Source organism: Mobula birostris, chromosome 3 (assembly GCF_030028105.1).
Source record: "Mobula birostris isolate sMobBir1 chromosome 3, sMobBir1.hap1, whole genome shotgun sequence".
Lineage (NCBI taxonomy): Eukaryota > Metazoa > Chordata > Chondrichthyes > Myliobatiformes > Myliobatidae > Mobula > Mobula birostris.
This window is the reverse complement of record NC_092372.1, coordinates 167184201-167201889: the sequence shown is the minus strand read 5'-3', so window position 1 is coordinate 167201889 and position 17689 is coordinate 167184201. Positions and strand designations below refer to the sequence as shown.

General features: G+C 42.8%; 1 protein-coding gene across 5 annotated transcripts in view; it reads right to left on the bottom strand.

The window, feature by feature from the left end:
- Positions 1–978: 978 nt before the first annotated feature.
- Positions 979–17689, bottom strand: part of btd (biotinidase) — a 40035-nt gene continuing 23324 nt past the window's right edge. For 4 of the 5 annotated variants that reach the window (XM_072253634.1, XM_072253635.1, XM_072253637.1 and 1 more), the window contains 3 exons: positions 11702–11977; positions 6100–6249; positions 979–3704 (listed from right to left, as the gene is read on the bottom strand). In XM_072253634.1, coding sequence (XP_072109735.1) covers positions 2529–3704; positions 6100–6249; positions 11702–11908 — 1533 coding nt within the window. In that variant the 5' untranslated portion in view covers positions 11909–11977 and the 3' untranslated portion in view covers positions 979–2528. The remainder of the gene's footprint in view (positions 3705–6099; positions 6250–11701; positions 11978–17689) is intronic. The other variant, XM_072253638.1, reaches the window with a different exon arrangement.

Here is a 17689-nt window from a genome sequence, read left to right as displayed (position 1 = left end):
GGAAAGGAAGGGGGAAGATGATCAAAGATGCTGGAATTTAGAGCAACAAACAATTTGCTGAAGGAACTCAGTAGGCTGAACAGCATTTATGGAAGGAAAGGAACTGTCAATGTTTCTGGTCGAAACCATGCAACAGGGCTGAGAGTGGAGAGGCAAGATGGTCAGGCAGCGAAAGACAGGAGAGTACACACAAGTCCTCATTGAGGGTTCAGCAGTAGAAAGAGTGAGCAGCTTCAGGCTTCTGGGCATCAGCATCTCTGAGGATCTATCTTGACCAAAAATAATGGTGTAGGTACATCAGCGTGTGGAAGAAAATTAAGTTTGAGAATAAAGGGTTAACAAAATCATGAGAATAGCAGGGTGAGAAGCAGATGAGGTCTGTCTATTCACACTAATTAGCAATGTCCTGTTACAAATGAAGAACTGATAATGCACAGATGTAGTAACTCCTGTTGGTGATGAAGAACTGATAACAGATGGATGTGTGCAAGGAGGAACCCTTGGTCCTCAAGTTTACATGACTAATAACTTTGTTTCTTATAATCAATGGGGAGGAACCATTGGCCTTCAAGACTAGGTGACTAAAGGCTTGGTCTCTTCTAATTAATGGGGAGCTGATTGTGTATGTGGGGACCCTCTGTCTAACTTCGTGTAAGGTATGGAAGCATCCAGAACCTCGTCAATAAGGTCTAAGTAAGAACTCTTGGTTCTTGAAAACTGGTGGATGCATTTTAAGCTAAAAAAGATCATGCTTGTGCTCGCTTTAGCAGAGGATCTTGGTGAGCTCTCTGTGATCACGTAATAAAGTAATTAAACCAAATACCAGTGTCTGTGTTTTTGTTTATGTCAAATTTGTGATATAAATTTCTCTTACACAGTGGCTATACTTCATTGTGAGCTTGAGGAGATTTGGTATGTCACCGAGGTCTCAAGCAAATTTCTAAAAATGTACCATGGAGGGCATTCAAAAGGATTCGATGGTTCTTTTATTATTAAAGTATACAACTCTGAAATTCTTCTTCAGGTAGACACAAAACTATGGGGGGAAAATGGCTACATGATCAACTCCCAAATTCCCCATCCTGCACAAAAAAACCGAGAAAAATTGGGCAAAAAACAGAATATGGAAAACTATAAGACTGAAAAAAAGTCTATTGTCCACAGTCCAAATCCATAGTAATGTTCAAAACACAGAAAACCTCAATAACATTCTCCAGGCACAGCAGCAGGCCACAGCCTCTCCTCCCCTCTCCGGCAGCAGAGTCATCAAAAGGCAGGCTCAACTTCCACAATCGCCTCATCGCTTTAATTGGTGAACAATAGGAGGCTTAATCGGCGAAATGGAGTCGAACATCGGCATGAGGCTTGTGCTCGCTGCCTCCCGGAATCCTCCAGGAGACAGCAAAGCGCTGGATCACCCAAACGGTCTCCAAGCTGCAAAGTACAGGCTCCAACAGTTCCAGAAACAGATATAAGAGACATGAAAGAAATGCAATAAATGGTTTTGTTGTCTATCCAGAAGATGTTGACCGTGGGAGCATTGCAGGCAGGCGTTTTCTTGACTGGAAGCTGGCCGGCGTTTCGACTGGTTGCATCAGTGTCTGGTCTGGAGACTCCAATACACAGGATCAGAAGAAGTTGGAGAGGGTTGTAAACTCAAGCCAGCTCCATCAAAGGCACTAGTCTTCCCACCATTGAGGACATCTTCAAAAGGTGATACCTCAAGAAGGCAGAATCCTTCATTAAGGACCCTCACTATCCAGGACATGCACTCCTCTCATTACGAACATCAGGAAGGAGAGACAGGAGCAGGAAGACACTCACGCAACAGTTTAGGAATAGCTTCTTCCCTTCCATAATCAGATTTCTGAACAATCCATTAACCCAGGAAAACTACCTCACCATTTTGTTCTCTTTTTGCACTGCTTTATTTATTTGTTTCATTTCTAGTTGGAAATTGTAGCAGTATTTTTTATTATTAAGTATTGCACTGTACCACTGGCACTGAACAACAAATTTCACATTACAAGTCAGTAATCATAAAACTGATTGAGAATAAAGACGAGAAGGGAAGTGGTGAAGCAGGAGCCCGTGCTAATTGGTGGACTTCAGTAGTAAAGACTTTTTAGCAGAATTAGTTAACTGCTGGATAAGGATAGAGTTCAATAGCATTCTGGACGCTGGACTATTGCAGAAGAGTGCTTTAGTTTACAGATAGCTGTCTGCAATGGGACACTTGCTGACTGGTGGAGGAGTTAATGGTGAAATCAGCAAAGTCTAAAGGTTGTCCCAGCCACACCCAGGACTGGCTTCCTTGATGGCCATGTCTTCAGAGATACATCCATTCGGAATGTTTTTGTCTTACATCTCCAAGTGGGCCCTTCTCAGAGTTAAGAGCTAACATGTTTTCAGTCTGTAACTGGCCAAAATCCAGAATTCTACCCAGGTGTGTAAATCATTAGTTCGTCAATATTAATCCTTAATTTAAGAATTGTCACAATCAGAAAACAATCTGAAATTTTATCCCATTAATCTTTTTTGTACCACCTTCCATATAGTGCTGCAGTTATAAGGCCCTCTGTCATTCCCTGCTTAGTCATGTAAAAATTATTGTTAACCCACTCCAAGGTGTCTGCACGATAAAGTTTCACCTCGGTAGCCAGTATCTCTGAATAGATATGGTGAGTACTGAAATTTCCCCACAACTGGAAGTCAATAATATCGGAGGCAGTGGTAGCACTTTGTCCACAGGTGTCAATGCTGGAGCGTGGACACTTCACCAAAGCACACACCTGCAAGTAGTACACGCCGTGTACTGTGTGAAGCCCATCGAAGGCTCCCAATGCATACAGACCACTGGCATGGCTACGCTGGTAAGCCAGATGGCAACACAGCGTGTTGGAACAGACTTGCAAATCACCTTCCAAGTCTGTCATAAGAACAAAGGTATAATTGTCGTACATCATTAGACTATAAAAGATATCACCAAGACCATCTGCTGCATGTAAGAATTGCTGACTTTGATCCATCTGTACGCTCCATCGTTGCAGCTGAGTAGAAGGTTCAATGTGAATGTGCCGTTCAGGAAATTTCAATGTTCCCTGAGATGTCTTCAGCTCCAGACTGCTGACATTGTAATGTGTAATTATCGGAACCTCTGCCACTAGGAGCTTTCCTTCATGGCTCTCCATATTGTAGTAATCATGGGAAGCAAAAGGAGTGTAAATCCCACTTCCTGTCATTTTGTATTCAGGGTGATGCTGATTAGCTGCAAGGAGATTGATACCAAATGCAGTTGCGAAAGCTTGCTGGAACTCGACTGCAGATAACAGTGGAAGCTGGTTCATCCATGCTGTGGGGAATACGATCTGTTTCACACCATAATTATCAATTAAGCTCACTGCTGGCTCATAAAATAAGATATCAAAACATGTAAAAATACCAAATTTTCCAGCAAAAGGAGTATTAAAGATGACATGCTCCACTACCTTGGGTGTGTTGAAAGCTTCTTCAAAGTAAAGGTTCTGTTTATGATATTTGGCAATTATAGAACCTTCAGCATCAAAAATTACATCTGTGTTGAACTGGTACCTTCCATCTGAGGGACACCAAGGATCACTGCGCTTACAGGACTGCCTTTCCCCCATGTTTGCTATCAAGTACATTTTGCCATACCTTGCTATACAGCTCAGTTGATAAAGAACCTGCAAAAAAAAAAGGAAACTATTAGCATATATTTTTTGTGATGGATATGCATCTTGTTGGGGAGAATTAAAGATCACAGATTCATTGTACATTATTCTTTCCAAAGTCTCATCTCTCCTAAAGTACAGTTATTGTAGTGGTCCACTTAGTTTATAAAAGTGAGTGATATTGCTCAGGTACCAGGAAACAAGTGTGGAAATGCCTCAACAGGGAAGGACACAGGCTTCCCAGTTTGAAGTGATAACTATTGAAGCTTGAAGCAAGATTTTCCAAGTTGTACTATGAAATAGTCGCAGAAAAAAAATTCAGGACCCAATTCCATTTTATATTATTTCTAAATTATTGATATACAATCTGCCTATAATCTAAAATTCTGTGATATGACTGTGGTGAGAACAGTTGGCTGCAAACAATTGTTCCAGCGTGTGCAAACCATTCCACAGCAAGAAGAAAATAGAATGCTGAATGTAAACATTTTGATATTAACAATGTATTTCAGATGAAAACGGTTGAGATTACTCGCAATCACACACACTTGCACCAAATACAGTATGTGCACCATCTTCACTAAGATAAAAAATGTAGTACTATACTAGTCTTGCCAGATTAAGCTAGTGAAATAAAGCACACATCTGTAATCAGTTTTCATGACTGATGAACTGTATTGAGTGCATTCTGGTGCATAGATTTCTACTGTAAAGCAACACAATCAGAAACTGCATACGATTACAAAAACTTGGTTAAACAACAGAAGTTTATACAGTTTTTATTTTTACGGGAGGTACCAGATAATAGAATTTAATGTGGATTTTGTAAGATAATGCACAGTTGAACAGACTGTGGAACACCATTTAATAATTTACAATAAACAGCCAGTCCTTAATAAACATATAACCAAGCATTTTGATGAATCTTCAAAAATATTTAAATATAAGTTTAAATAAGCAATAAGCCAAGATGTTTTACTTGGAATCTTATCCTATCTCATGATATGATTATTACTAGTAAGGGCATCCTTGTGCACCACTGCAACACTTATAATGGATTATTCCTCAAACCCAGGCTTCCAGCGAGCAGTAATCCTTGCAAGGAATAATGACTGGAGAACTAAGACTGGCACGTATACCATCAGTTCTATTCAAACAAGTACTTTAGTGTGAGCAGAGAATAACTTATAGGGTTAGCACATTGTATTTTCTTTTCAAGGAAAAATGGATAAATCTTTGGAGTAAGATCTCAGAATGTATCTTGCAGTCTTCACTGTGGTCTCCTCTTCATTGGAGAAAGCAAACACAGTAGTGTTTGGTAGGGCTTTGTAGTGCACCTGAATTCAGTCCACTGAGTTAACACTCAGCTTCCCACTCCCACTTTAATTAAGCATCCCACTCCTATGTTGCCCATTGAGGACCATAAGATATAGGAGCACAAGTAGGCCACTTGGCCTATCGAGTCAGTTCTGCCATTTCATCATGGCTGATCCATTCCCTCTCAGCCCCAATCTCCCGCCCTCTCCCCATGTCCCTTCATAGCACTTTCCCTTTTCCTTGGGCTACAGCCTGAGAAACAGATAAGTTTGTTAGGTATGCACAAAATCATGAACAAAGTGAAACTGTTCCTCTCAGCAGATTGTTCAAGGATCTGAGGACACAGATCTAAAAGTCTGCACAAGATATACAAAACCGAGTATAGCTATGGTTTGAATTTGTTGTTTGTAATGGTGCAAGAAACAGAATTAATCAGCACCTTCCAAGAGTAACTGGCTGGGCAGCTGAGAGAATACGTTACAGGCTTGAGTGAAAGGACCAGGGACTGAGACTGATGAAGCAATCTGTTCAGAGTCAATGAAGAGAATGGCCATCTTCCATGCAGTAAAAATCCTCTGTTTCTATGAATTTTGGAAACTTGAGATATATTGATAAAATCTACAGATATTACAAATCTAAAATATAAACATGCATTGTGCAAAGTTGAAACAAATCGGGCCAGACTTCAAGTGCAGATGCAGAGTTAACACTTCTAAGAGTTGTGACTTCTCTGGGTTTGATTACAAAAACTTTTTAAGATGACAGATCCACAAACCTTTAATTTCCCTGAGCATATAGAGTGAGTTTCTCTGAAATTTTGGATGGGAAGTTATTCAATGTGCCTAATTACATCTCCAATTTACTCTTTAGTCAGGACAGCTTCAATTCCAAACAGGTGATTTGGTAAGGCCACCCATCAAACTCAATGTATATTACTACTTAATTAATGCAATATATGCAAAACATACAATGCAAGATTAAAATCATTAGCACCCTTTTTCTGCAAGACATTCTGAATAAGCTTGTTTTCCTGAAATGTTTATAAATGAGATTAAGAGATACAAGACTGGATACTTCATATAGCTCCTACCTCTGTATCATTAACTGCTTTTGGATGCAGACAGGGATTCCACTTAACAACTGTAGGATCTGGAATAGGCTCCAAATATGGAAAAATCGAATCTCTGGTGAAATTAAAGCCATAGAGGCCATTCTCAGGAAAGACAATTATCTTAGCTCCCTAAAACATATCAAAAATAATAATTTGATTAGCATAACCATTATAAACAAAATTCTACTTTTAAATAGTACAACTAATGAGATAAACTGCTCCAAACATTAACATACAAGCAAAGTGGTGCTAATGCTGTATTTACTTAAATAAGATCATATGACCATAAGACATAGGAGGAGAACTAGGCCATTCAGCTCAACGAGTCTGCTCTGCCATTCCATTAACGCTGATTTATTTTCATAAAAGTATGAAGACAGCCTGGATGGTGGGGGGGCCTTTGATGACGGATGCTGCTTTCCTGCGCTTAGCACTCCATGTATATCAGAATCAGGTTTAATATCACCGGCAAATGTTGTGAAATTTGTTAACTTAGCAGTAGCGGCACAATGCAATACATGATAATATAGAAAAAATGAATTACAGTAAGTATATTAAAATAGTAACACAAAAAGTGAGGTAGTGCTTATGGGATCAATGAGTGTTTAGAAATCAGATGGTAGAGGGGAAGCTGCTCATGAATCACTGAGTGTGCACATTCAGGCTTCTGTACCTCCTACCTGACCATAACACTGAGAAGAGAGCATGCCCTGGGTGATGGGGGATCCGTAATAATGGACGTCCCCTTTCTGAGGGACTGCTCCTTGAAAATGCCTTGGGTACTATGGAGGCTGGTACCCAAGATGGAGCTGACTAATTTTATGACTTTCTACAGCTTCTTCTGGTCCTGTGCAGTAGCCACCCCCCCACACCGCCCCTGTACCAGACGGTGATGCAGCCTATCAGAACGCTCTCCATGGTACATCTACAGAAGTTTTCAAGTCTTTTATGTGACAAACCAAATCTCAAACTCCTAATGAAATATAGCCACTGTCTTGCCTTCTTTATAGCTGCATCAATATGTTGGGACCAGGTTAGATAATCAGAGATAGTGACACCCAGGAACTTGAAGCTGCTCACTCTCTCCACTTCTAATACCTCTATGAAGATTGGTTGGTGTTGCCTTGTCTTACCCTTTCTGAGGTCCACAATCAGCCCTTCAGACTTACTGACATTGAGTGCACGGTTGTTGCTGTGACACCACCCAACTAGCTGATATATCTCACTCCTGTATGTCCTCTTGCCTCCTTCTGAGGTTGTATCATCAGCAGATTTATAGATGGCATTTGAGCAATGCCTAGCCACATAGTCATGAGTATAAAGAGAGTAGAGCAGTGGGCTAAGTATACATCCCCGAGTTGATTAACAGCGAGGAGATGTTATTACCAATCTGGTTAGGGAGTCAAAGATCCAATTGCAGAGGGAGGTACAAAGGCCCAGGTTCTGTAGCTTTTCAATCAGCACTATAAGAATGATGGTCTTAAATGCTGAGCTATAGTCAATGAACAGCATCCTTTCATAGCTATTTGTATTGTCAACATGATCTAAAGCCGCATGAAGGGCCATTGAGATTGCATCTGGTAGACCTATTGTGGCAATAGGCAAATTGCAGTGGGTCCAGGTCCTTGCTGAGACAGGGGTTGATTCTAGCTATGACCAGCTTCTCAAAAGATTTCATCTCCGTAGATGTGAGTGTTACTAGATGGCAGTTGTAAAGGCAGCTCATACTACTCCTCTTGGGCACTGGTATAATTGTTGCTTTTTTTGAAGCAGGTGGGAACTTCTGACCGTGGCAGTGAGAGACTGAGAATGTCTTTGAACACACCCCCCCCCAGTTAGTTGGCACAAATTTTCAGAGCCTTGCCAGGTACTCCATCAGGGCCTGCCGCCTTGCATTCTTGATGGTGGTGTAACAGTGGTCCAGTGTGTTGTTTCCTCTAGTACTACAAGTGATTTGTTGATGATAATTATTCAGACTTTTTCAAGCTGGCCTGGTTAAAATCCCCCAAAATGGTGGGGAAGATGCCAGGGTGTGCTGTTTCGTGCCTGTTGCTAAGTGCCCAGTGGTGGGGAGGGCTTTACTCCTGATGAACTGTGCTGTATCCACTACTTTTTACAGATCTTTCCGTTCAAGAGAACTTACGTTTCCACACCAGGCCGTAATGCAGCCAGTCAATATACTCTCCACCACACATCGACAGAAGTCTGTCAAACTTTTGAATGACACGCAGAATCTTCTAAAACTTCTAAGAAAGGAGAGGCAAACAACAGGAATTCTGCAAATGCTGGAAATTCAAGCAACACACATCAAAGTTGCTGGTGAGTCCTGACGAAGGGTCTCGGCCTGAAACGTCGACTGCACCTCTTCCTAGAGATGCTGCCTGGCCTGCTGCGTTCACCAGCAACTTTGATGTGTGTTGCAAGAAGGGAGAGGCACTGTTTTGTATTCTTTGTCATGCATTTACGTTCTGGCCCCAGGACAGATCCTCGGGAGAATTTGAAGTTGCTGGCCCTCTGATTCCCCAATGAGGACTGGCTCGTGGACCTCAAATTTTCTTCTCCTGTAGTCAATAATCGGCTCTTTGGTCTTGCTGATATTAACTGAGATGTTGTTGTTGTCGCACCACTCACATTTTCAATCCTCCCATATGTTGAGTCGTCACCACCTCCAATACACGTGCATTGCTCCTGAACTGAATACCCAAGGCTGCAGCGTTTCTCATGCAAATTAATTCTCCCCCAAACGTCATACTTTAAATTATACAAATTAATTCTCCTCCAAACGTCATACTTTATTTCCCTGGCCCCTAATTTTGCATCAGTTGGGCTTCATATCGGAAGGAGTAAAGGAATGAAGTTACAAACACAAATTGCCGGAGGAGCTCAGCAGGCCAGGCAGCATCTACGGAAAAGATTAGACAGATTAGAGGGCTTGTCTACTGAGTCCTTATGGGTGGAGCTGAGAAACAGGAAAGGTATGGCCACATTAGTGGGATTGTATTACAGACCACCCAATAGTCAACGAGAATTGGAAGAGCAAATCTACAGAGAGATAGCAGGCAACTGCAGGAAACATAAAGTTGTGGTGGTAGGGGATTTTAAATTTCAATATATTGATTGGGTCTCCCATACTGTTAGGGGTCTAGATGGTTCAGAGTTTGTAAAATGTGTTCAGGAAAGTTTTCTAAACCAATATATAGAGGGACCAACTAGAGGGGATGCAATATTGGATCTCATGTTAGGAAACGAGTTAGGACAAGTGACAGAAGTCTGTGTTGGGGAACACTTTGCTTCCTGTGATCATAACACCATTAGTTTCAACTTGATCATGGACAAGGATAGATCTGGTCCTAGGGTTGAGGTTCTTAACTGGAAGAAGGCCAAATTTGAAGAAATGAGAAAGGATCTAAAAAGCGTGGATTGGGACAGGTTGTTCTCTGGCAAGGATATGATCGGTAGGTGGGAAGCCTTCAAAGGAGAAATTTTGAGAGTGCAGAATTTGTATGTTCCTGTCAGGATTAAAGGCAAAGTGAATAGGAATAAGGAACCTTGGTTCTCAAGGGATATTGCAACTCTGATAAAGAAGAAGAGGGAGTTGTATAACATGTATAGGAAGCAGGGAGTAAATAAGGTGCTTGAGGAGTATAAGAAGTGCAAGAAAATACTTAAGAAAGAAATCAGGAGGGCTAAAAGAAGACAAGAGGTTGCCTTGGCAGTCAAAGTGAAGGATAATCCAAAGAGCTTTTACAGGTATATTAAGAGCAAAAGGATTGTAAGGGATAAAATTGGTCGTCTTGAAGATCAGAGTGGTCGGCTATGTGCGGAACCAAAGGAAATGGGGGAGATCTTAAATAGGTTTTTTGTGTCTGTATTTACTAAGGAAACTGTCATGAAGTCTATGGAATTAAGGGAAACAAGCAGTGAGATCATGGAAACTGTACAGATCAAAAAGGAGGAGGTCCTTGCTGTCTTGAGGAAAATTAAAGTGGATAAATCCCCGGGACCTGACAGGGTGTTCCCTCGGACCTTGAAGGAGACTAGTGTTGAAATTGCAGGGGCCCTGGCAGAAATATTTAAAATGTCGCTGTCTACAGGTGAGGTGCCGGAGGATTGGAGAGTGGCTCATGTTGTTCCGTCGTTTAAAAAAGGATCGAAAAGTAATCCGGGAAATTATAGGCTGGTAAGTTTAATGTCCGTAGTAGGTAAGTTATTGGAGGGAGTACTGAGAGACAGAATCTACAAGCATTTGGATAGACAGGGACTTATTAGGGAGAGTCAACATGGCTTTGTGCGTGGCAGGTCATGTTTGACCAATCTATTGGAGTTTTTCGAGGAGGTTACCAGGAAAGTGGATGAAGGGAAGGCAGTGGATATTGTCTACATGGACTTCAGTAAGGCCTTTGACAAGGTCCCGCATGGGAGGTTAGTTAGGAAAATTCAGTCACTAGGTATACATGGAGAGGTGGTAAATTGGATTAGACATTGGCTCAATGGAAGAAACCAAAGAGTTGGAGTAGAGAATTGCTTCTCCGAGTGGAGGCCTGTGACTAGTGGTGTGCCACAGGGATCAGTGCTGGGTCCATTGTTATTTGTCATCTATATCAATGATCTGGATGATAATGTGGTAAATTGGATCAGCAAATTTGCTGATGATACCAAGATTGGAGGTGTAGTAGACAGTGAGCAAGGTGTTCAGAGCCTGCAGAGGGACTTGGACCAGCTGGAAAAATGGGCTGAAAAATGGCAGATGGAGTTTAATACAGACAAGTGTGAGGTATTGCATGTTGGAAGGACAAACCAAGGTAGAACATACAGGGTTAATGGTAAGGCACTGAGGAGTGCAGTAGAACAGAGGGATCTGGGAATACAGATACAAAATTCTCAGAAGTGGTGTCACAGGTAGTTAGGGTTGTAAAGAGAGGTTTTGGTACATTGGCCTTTATTAATCAAAGTATTGAGTAGAAGAGCTGGAATGTTATGATGAGGTTGTATAAGGCATTGGTGAGGCCGAATCTGGAGTATTGTGTTCAGTTTTGGTCACCAAATTACAGGAAGGATATAAGTAAGGTTGAAAGAGCGCAGAGAAGGTTTACAAGGATATTGCCGGGACTTGAGAAACTCAGTTACAGAGAAAGGTTGAATAGGTTAGGACTTTATTCCCTGGAGCGTAGAAGAATGAGGGGAGATTTGATAGAGGTATATAAAATTATGATGGGTATAGATAGAGTGAATGCAAGCAGGCTTTTTCCACTGAGGCAAGGGGAGAAAAAAAAACCAGAGAACATGGGTTAAGGGTGAGGGGGAAAAAGTTTAAAGGGAACATTGGGGGGGGGGGGGCTTCTTCACACAGAGAGTGGTGGGATTATGGAATGACCTGCCAGACGAGGTGGTAAATGCGGGTCCTTTTTTAACATTTAAGAATAAATTGGACAGATACGTGGATGGGAGGTGTATGGAGCGATATGGTCCGTGTGCAGGTCAGTGGGACTAGGCAGAAAATGGTTCGGCACAGTCAAGAAGGGCCAAAAGGCCTGTTTCTGTGCTGTAGTTTCTATGGTTCTATGGTAAGAGTAAATTTTACCTGCTTGCTCGCTTCATACACTTGTAGTTGGTAGATGTTCAGGTTTTCCTTCATGTGCTTCAGCGCTGACTGACGTGTGGGACGGATTTTCGGACTTGGATTCAAAATCGATCTGTGTTCGTAGACCGCCGCGGTGTAAACATCGATTCCGCTCACTAGCATACATTGGCACGCCAAGAGAAGCCAGTTCAGGCTCGGAATCTCCATGACAGGCCTTGGGGTTAACGCTCCCGTTTTAACGCGGCTGTCTCGTCAACGATTAGCTTCAGAAGAGAGCTGGTCAAGGCGAGCGGCGGGTGCAGAAAAACGGGAGATAAAAATCAGCAAGCACCACTTCCACCACCTAGCTCTGGACACCTGTGTCACTCGTACGTTCGTAAACTTCACTACCTCTTTGATGAGCTTATTTACTGTATTCTCCCCCTTTGCAACGTTGCAGTGCACTCTAGCGTCCAAAGTGTGCACGTCTCACTTTGGTGTTTATTTCCATCGCTCCTTGCACCCATTACCAGGAGTTTTATTTTTAATTCTGTTAATCAAACTAAAGCAAACTTATCTTCAGGAATACTGGCTGCTGGGCTGGTTTTCTTTCACACGCTCACCGATACATTTTAGCCAGTTCGTGTAGCCAATACCTTTGCACTGCGGGAGAACCCTGGAATTATCAAAGCTGTCACAGGGAGAATATGCAAGAGAAAACCGAGTGGGCAGGATCAATCCTGGTTCGCTGGAGCTGAGAAACAGTAGCATTATCCATGGCAACACTGCGCTACTGAGTTCAAAATGCAGTTGTTAATGCATCACTTTTTGTTCAAACATTGGCATTTTAGCCCATATATGCAGTCTCAGCAAAAGGACTAGGAAAATAGTTGTTAATAAGATGGGAATAAATTAAGCCATTAGCAGCTACATAATACACACTGATCCAGAATAGTTTAGTACTGTACCCACATAAAACTGAACAAATGGTAGTTATCTAAAATAACTGCCAGAAGTCTCTTTAATTCAACAGCATAAACCTTCAAGAAGAACATCCCAAATGTGTGATATTACAAAGGCTCTATCATTATAGTTATATGTGACTTTCCTTACACTATAAAAGGATTTATTTGTTATCTATGAAAGTTCTCAGTCATCCAGGTCATTGTATATCAAACAGCAGTAAATCAAGGCAACTTGTCACAATGGGGGCGCTGGTGGCGGACCCAAATGCAAGACACAGACACTGAAGTACAAGGAACAGGACTTGACTAGAGTAGGGACGTGACAGGATACAGACAAGGAGCAGGTACAAGAACGCAGACTTGGACTCGGACCCTGAGCCAGAGACTGGACAAGGACCCAGAACCTGGGTCTTGCCTCGGGCTCGGGCCCCAGAACCAGGCATGGACATGACATGACTGCAGGACTGGAGGCTGGGGTCTTGGGGTTTTGAGGCTTGGAGACAGTCTTGGGGTCTTGAGGCTTGTGGACAGACTTGGGATCCTGAGGCTTGGAGACAGGCTTGGGGTTTTGAGGCTTGGAGTCTTGAGGCTTGGAGACAGGTTTAGGTATGGACTCCGAGCCAGAGACTGGGCGAGGACCCAGAACCTGGGATTTGACTTGGGCTCGGACTCCAGAACTAGGTGAGGACAAGATGAGGCTACAGAATTGGACATGGTTTGGGTGAGAAACTCCTGGGTAGGGTGAGACACAAGGACAGGTAAGGGCACATGGACAGGACTTGGATAGGACTGGACTAGGCATGGACTGGACGAGGGGCTTCAGGAGCACGGAGCCTTGGACTAGAAGAGACGGGAGCACAGAACACAGAGCTGGGACCCCTCTTTGGAAACAGGACGTAGGGCCGGGACTCATAAACAGAACGCTGAATGTGAAGAGATGGATCCCAACAGAAAGTGGCGGCAAACGGCCGGACCTACCTAGTGAAGGCGTGGACACAGAGAGACAATTCCACACAACGAAAGACAGTTCTTTATCTTGACCTAACAAGGCTCCGGTCTTGCTCCGGCGGTAAAAGTTCAGCGATACAGGCCGGGTATCCAGGCTAGGTGAGCAGGCAGAGAGTCTGGTGAGGGGGGAAAGACAAGGAAGGGAACAGAACAGTCCAGTAGGTATTTATGTCTCAGCCCCAAAATGAGAATCATGTGCCTACAACAGAAACTGGGGAAAACCAGAAACCCCAGAACAAGGAAACATGGACCGGACCGTGAACCAGAACACAGACTTCACCGACTGGACCATGACACAACTAGACTTGCTGTGTTGTCTAGAAGAAGTTTCTCCACTCATCTGAGAGGCTTCTTCAGTCCTGATCTACCCACCAGATCAGGACTGAAGAAGCCTCTCAGATAAGTGGCAAAAACATCTAAACAACACAGCCAGTCCAGTTGCCTTGATTTACTACTGCTTGATTTTTTCTTTGTTCTTGGTAAATAAGATTTAGCTGTTTACAATTGTGAAAGGACATAAACTACAAGTGAAAGATAAAACTAACATGCAATCTGACTTTCAAAGAAAAAAATAAACCACATGTATTTCATTTAATCTTGCATCATTAGATTTAGGTCATGGAAAGTCCCCAATACATATAACCAGTTAATAACAAAACTCTTCTTAACCCCATTGATGAGGCCAGTTTTTATTGTAATCCACAAATGCCCTTGAGAAGATGCTAGTGTTGCCTTGTCCAACTTGGCAGACGTTGAAGGAGCTCACACAGTTGAATAGGAAATACCAGACTTTTAAAGCAGTAATGAAACTGGATCATGTACGGTTCAGACATTGGTGTTGTTCTCATGCGCCTGCTAGGTCCTTTTAAACAGTGGAGTTACAGAACTGGAAGATATTGTCCAAGAATCCATGATGCCTACAGATGCTGTTTGGGGTGTAGAATGAAGGAAAGGAATAGATGTCAACGAAATGAGCTGCTGAGTCATGGTTATTGATGAGTTCTAATGGAGTTGCTATACGCTGTCCCTTATAGTGATGAAAAGCTTCGGGGAATCAGGAACGTCCAGCCTTTGCTTCACCTTTATATCCTCTGTATTTGTAGAGGCAGTTAAGGTTCCACTCACTTGTGAATCCAGACAGCTGATGTTCCAGGATCCAGCTAAAAGTGTTGCTGTTCCAATGCCAGAGGGAGAGGGATAGATTCCAATTTGAAGGAAATTGTCATCAGGTAGCTTTTGTGTGCCACTTATTGTGGCAGGAGAACAAGTATGTTGTGTTCTCCTCATGTTTCTTAGTGTGAGACAGTGTAAGAATAATAGTATTTTATGTATCTAGGTTTAATGTTTATAACATTGGAATTCAAATCCGTAAATTCCGACGGCTCAATCAGCAGCAGGAGCAGGCTACAGCGACGACGTTTCTTGCAGGTTGGTGGCACTTGTTTAAGAGGAGAGCCTCATGGGCGTTCAGTCTCATTCTGACGGAATCAGCTGGTCCAATCAGCTGCAGCAGCAGGGCTCAGTGATGAGGTTTCTCACAGGTCGGCCACACATGCTTAAAGGTACAGGAGGGACAAACGGGGCAGCCATTGTTGGGAGTAGGCCAGTGGTGAGCATAGAAGTGACAGGCTTTACCTCAAGGGAGGCTTCAGCTCAGAAGAGGCGTTGGCCTTGGGTAAGCTTCTGTTAAGGTTTCTTTTTTTTTTCCTCTTACTGTACCTAGTGTAGTAAATGGCTGTTGTGTGTTCTTCATGTCGGATGCTGGAGTCCTGGGAGACACAAAATCTCCAGGGAACTACATCTGCATGAAGTGCATCCGGCTGCAGCTCCTTGAAGACCGGGTTAGGGATCTGGAGTGGCAGCTGGATGACCTTTGGCCTGTATGGCATTGCCAATTGCGTCGCCTCTGATATGATCCTGGCGGCACCTAATTAATTAGTTTGTTTATTTCGGTTTTTTTCTTAAAGATGTGCTGGGTGTGTTCCCACTACCGCTGCATTGCTGCATTCTTCGCAGCCCGGTATCAGTCCGCGGCCCAGAGGTTGGGGACCACTGATTTAGGTGATGGAATAGATGTCTTTGCTGCCAAGTTTGTAGATGATACGAAGATTGGTGGAGGGGCAGGTGGTGTTGACAGTGCTGCTATGAAGTTGTATGGTGTGTTGGCCTTTATCAACCCTGGGATTGAGTTCAAGAGCCATGAGGAAGTTAGACCCCACTTGGAGTACTGCGTCCAGTTCTGGTCACCTCATTACAGGAAGGATGTGGATGCTGTAGAGAGAGTGCAGAGGAGATTTGCAGGGATGCTGCCTGGGTCAGAGAGCATGCCTTATGAGAATAGGTTGAGTGAACTTGGCCTTTTCTCCTTGGAGCGTCGGAGGATGAGAAGTGACCTGATAGAGGTGCTTCAGCTGATGAGGGGCATAGTTTCAAGGTGCTTGGAAGAAGGTACAAGGGGGATGTCAGAGGTAAGTTTTTCGCACAGAGAGCGGTGGGTGCATGGAATACTCTGCCAGCAAAGGTGGTAGAAGCGGATACAATAGTGTCTCTTAGATAGGCACATGGAGCTTAGAAAAATAGAGGCCTATGTGATAGGGAAATAATGGGCAGCTTCTAGAGTAGGTTACATAGTTGGCACAACATTGTGGGCCGAAGGGCCTGTAATGTGCTGTAGATTTTCTATGTTCGATGCTCTAAGAAGGTAGGCTGCAGAAGGACTTAGACAAACGCAACATTAGTATTAATTTCAAGGGGTCTAGAATACAAGAGCAGGGATGTGATGCTGAGGCTTTATAAGGCACTGGTGAGGCCTCACCTTGAGTATTGTGAACAGTTTTGGGCTCCTCATCTAAGAAAAGATGTACTCGCTTTGGAGAAAGTTCAGAGGAGGTTCACAAGTATGATCCGGGAATAAAAAGGTTATCATACGAGGAATGTTTGATGGCTCTGGGTCTGTATTCGCTGGAACTTAGAAGGATAAGGGGGGATTTCATTGAAACCTTTTGAATGTTGAAAGGCCTAGACAGAGTAGATGTGGAAAGGATGTTTTCCATGGTTGGGGAGTCTAGGATAAGAGGGCACAACCTCAGGATAGAGGGGCATCCATTTAAAACAGAGATGTGGAGAAATTTCTTTAACCAGAGAGTGGTGAATTTGTGGAATTTCTTACCACATGCAGCTATGGAGGCCAGGTCGTTGGGTGTATTTAAGGCAGAGATTGATAGGCTCTTGATTGGACACAGCTTTAGAGTTTACGGGTGAAGGCTGGTGAGTGGGTCTGAGGAAGGGAAAAAAGGATCAGCCATGATTGAATGGTAAAGTAGACTCAATGGGCCAAATGGCCTGTTTCTGCTCCTATGTCTAAATCACAAAGCTATAGCACAGTGCACTTATTTTGCTGTAGCATACACAGTATTTCACACATAAAAATGAGATCACACTTCCCTGGAAGCAATAATGAGGACATGAGTGATCCTATATCCAGACTTCAGAGTGAAAATTTCCAATGAATCACTTGATAAGGTTTCAACCGCAAAAGAGAGCATCTCAGTTTCCAATTGAGTTTATAGGTGTAAAGGAAGAGAAAATACAAATGGAAACGTGTTTAAACACAGCAGAACCAGCCAGGAGGGCATGTGCCAAGTCTGTGAAGGGAGAACTTAGAATGTATGTCAAAAAATAGTTCATGGAAAATATTAGTAATTAACATTTTCTTCTGGAACTTTATTAATGGCTGTAAATTACCAAGAATAATTGGGGATCAAGATTTTGGCACGAGAGATTCAGAATAAGATTTATTATTTATCGAAAAATGTGTTGTTTAGTGGCAGCAGTACAGTGCAAGACATAAAAATTACTGTAAGTTACAAAGATAAATAAATAAGTAAATATTAAGGAGAGCAATAGTGAGGTAGTGTTCATGGGTTCATGGACCATTCAAAAAATCTGATGGCAGAGGGGAAGAAGCTGTTTCTAAGATGTTGCGTACGGGATTTCAAGTTTCTGTACCTCCTCCCCGATAGAAAGGAAGGTGCGT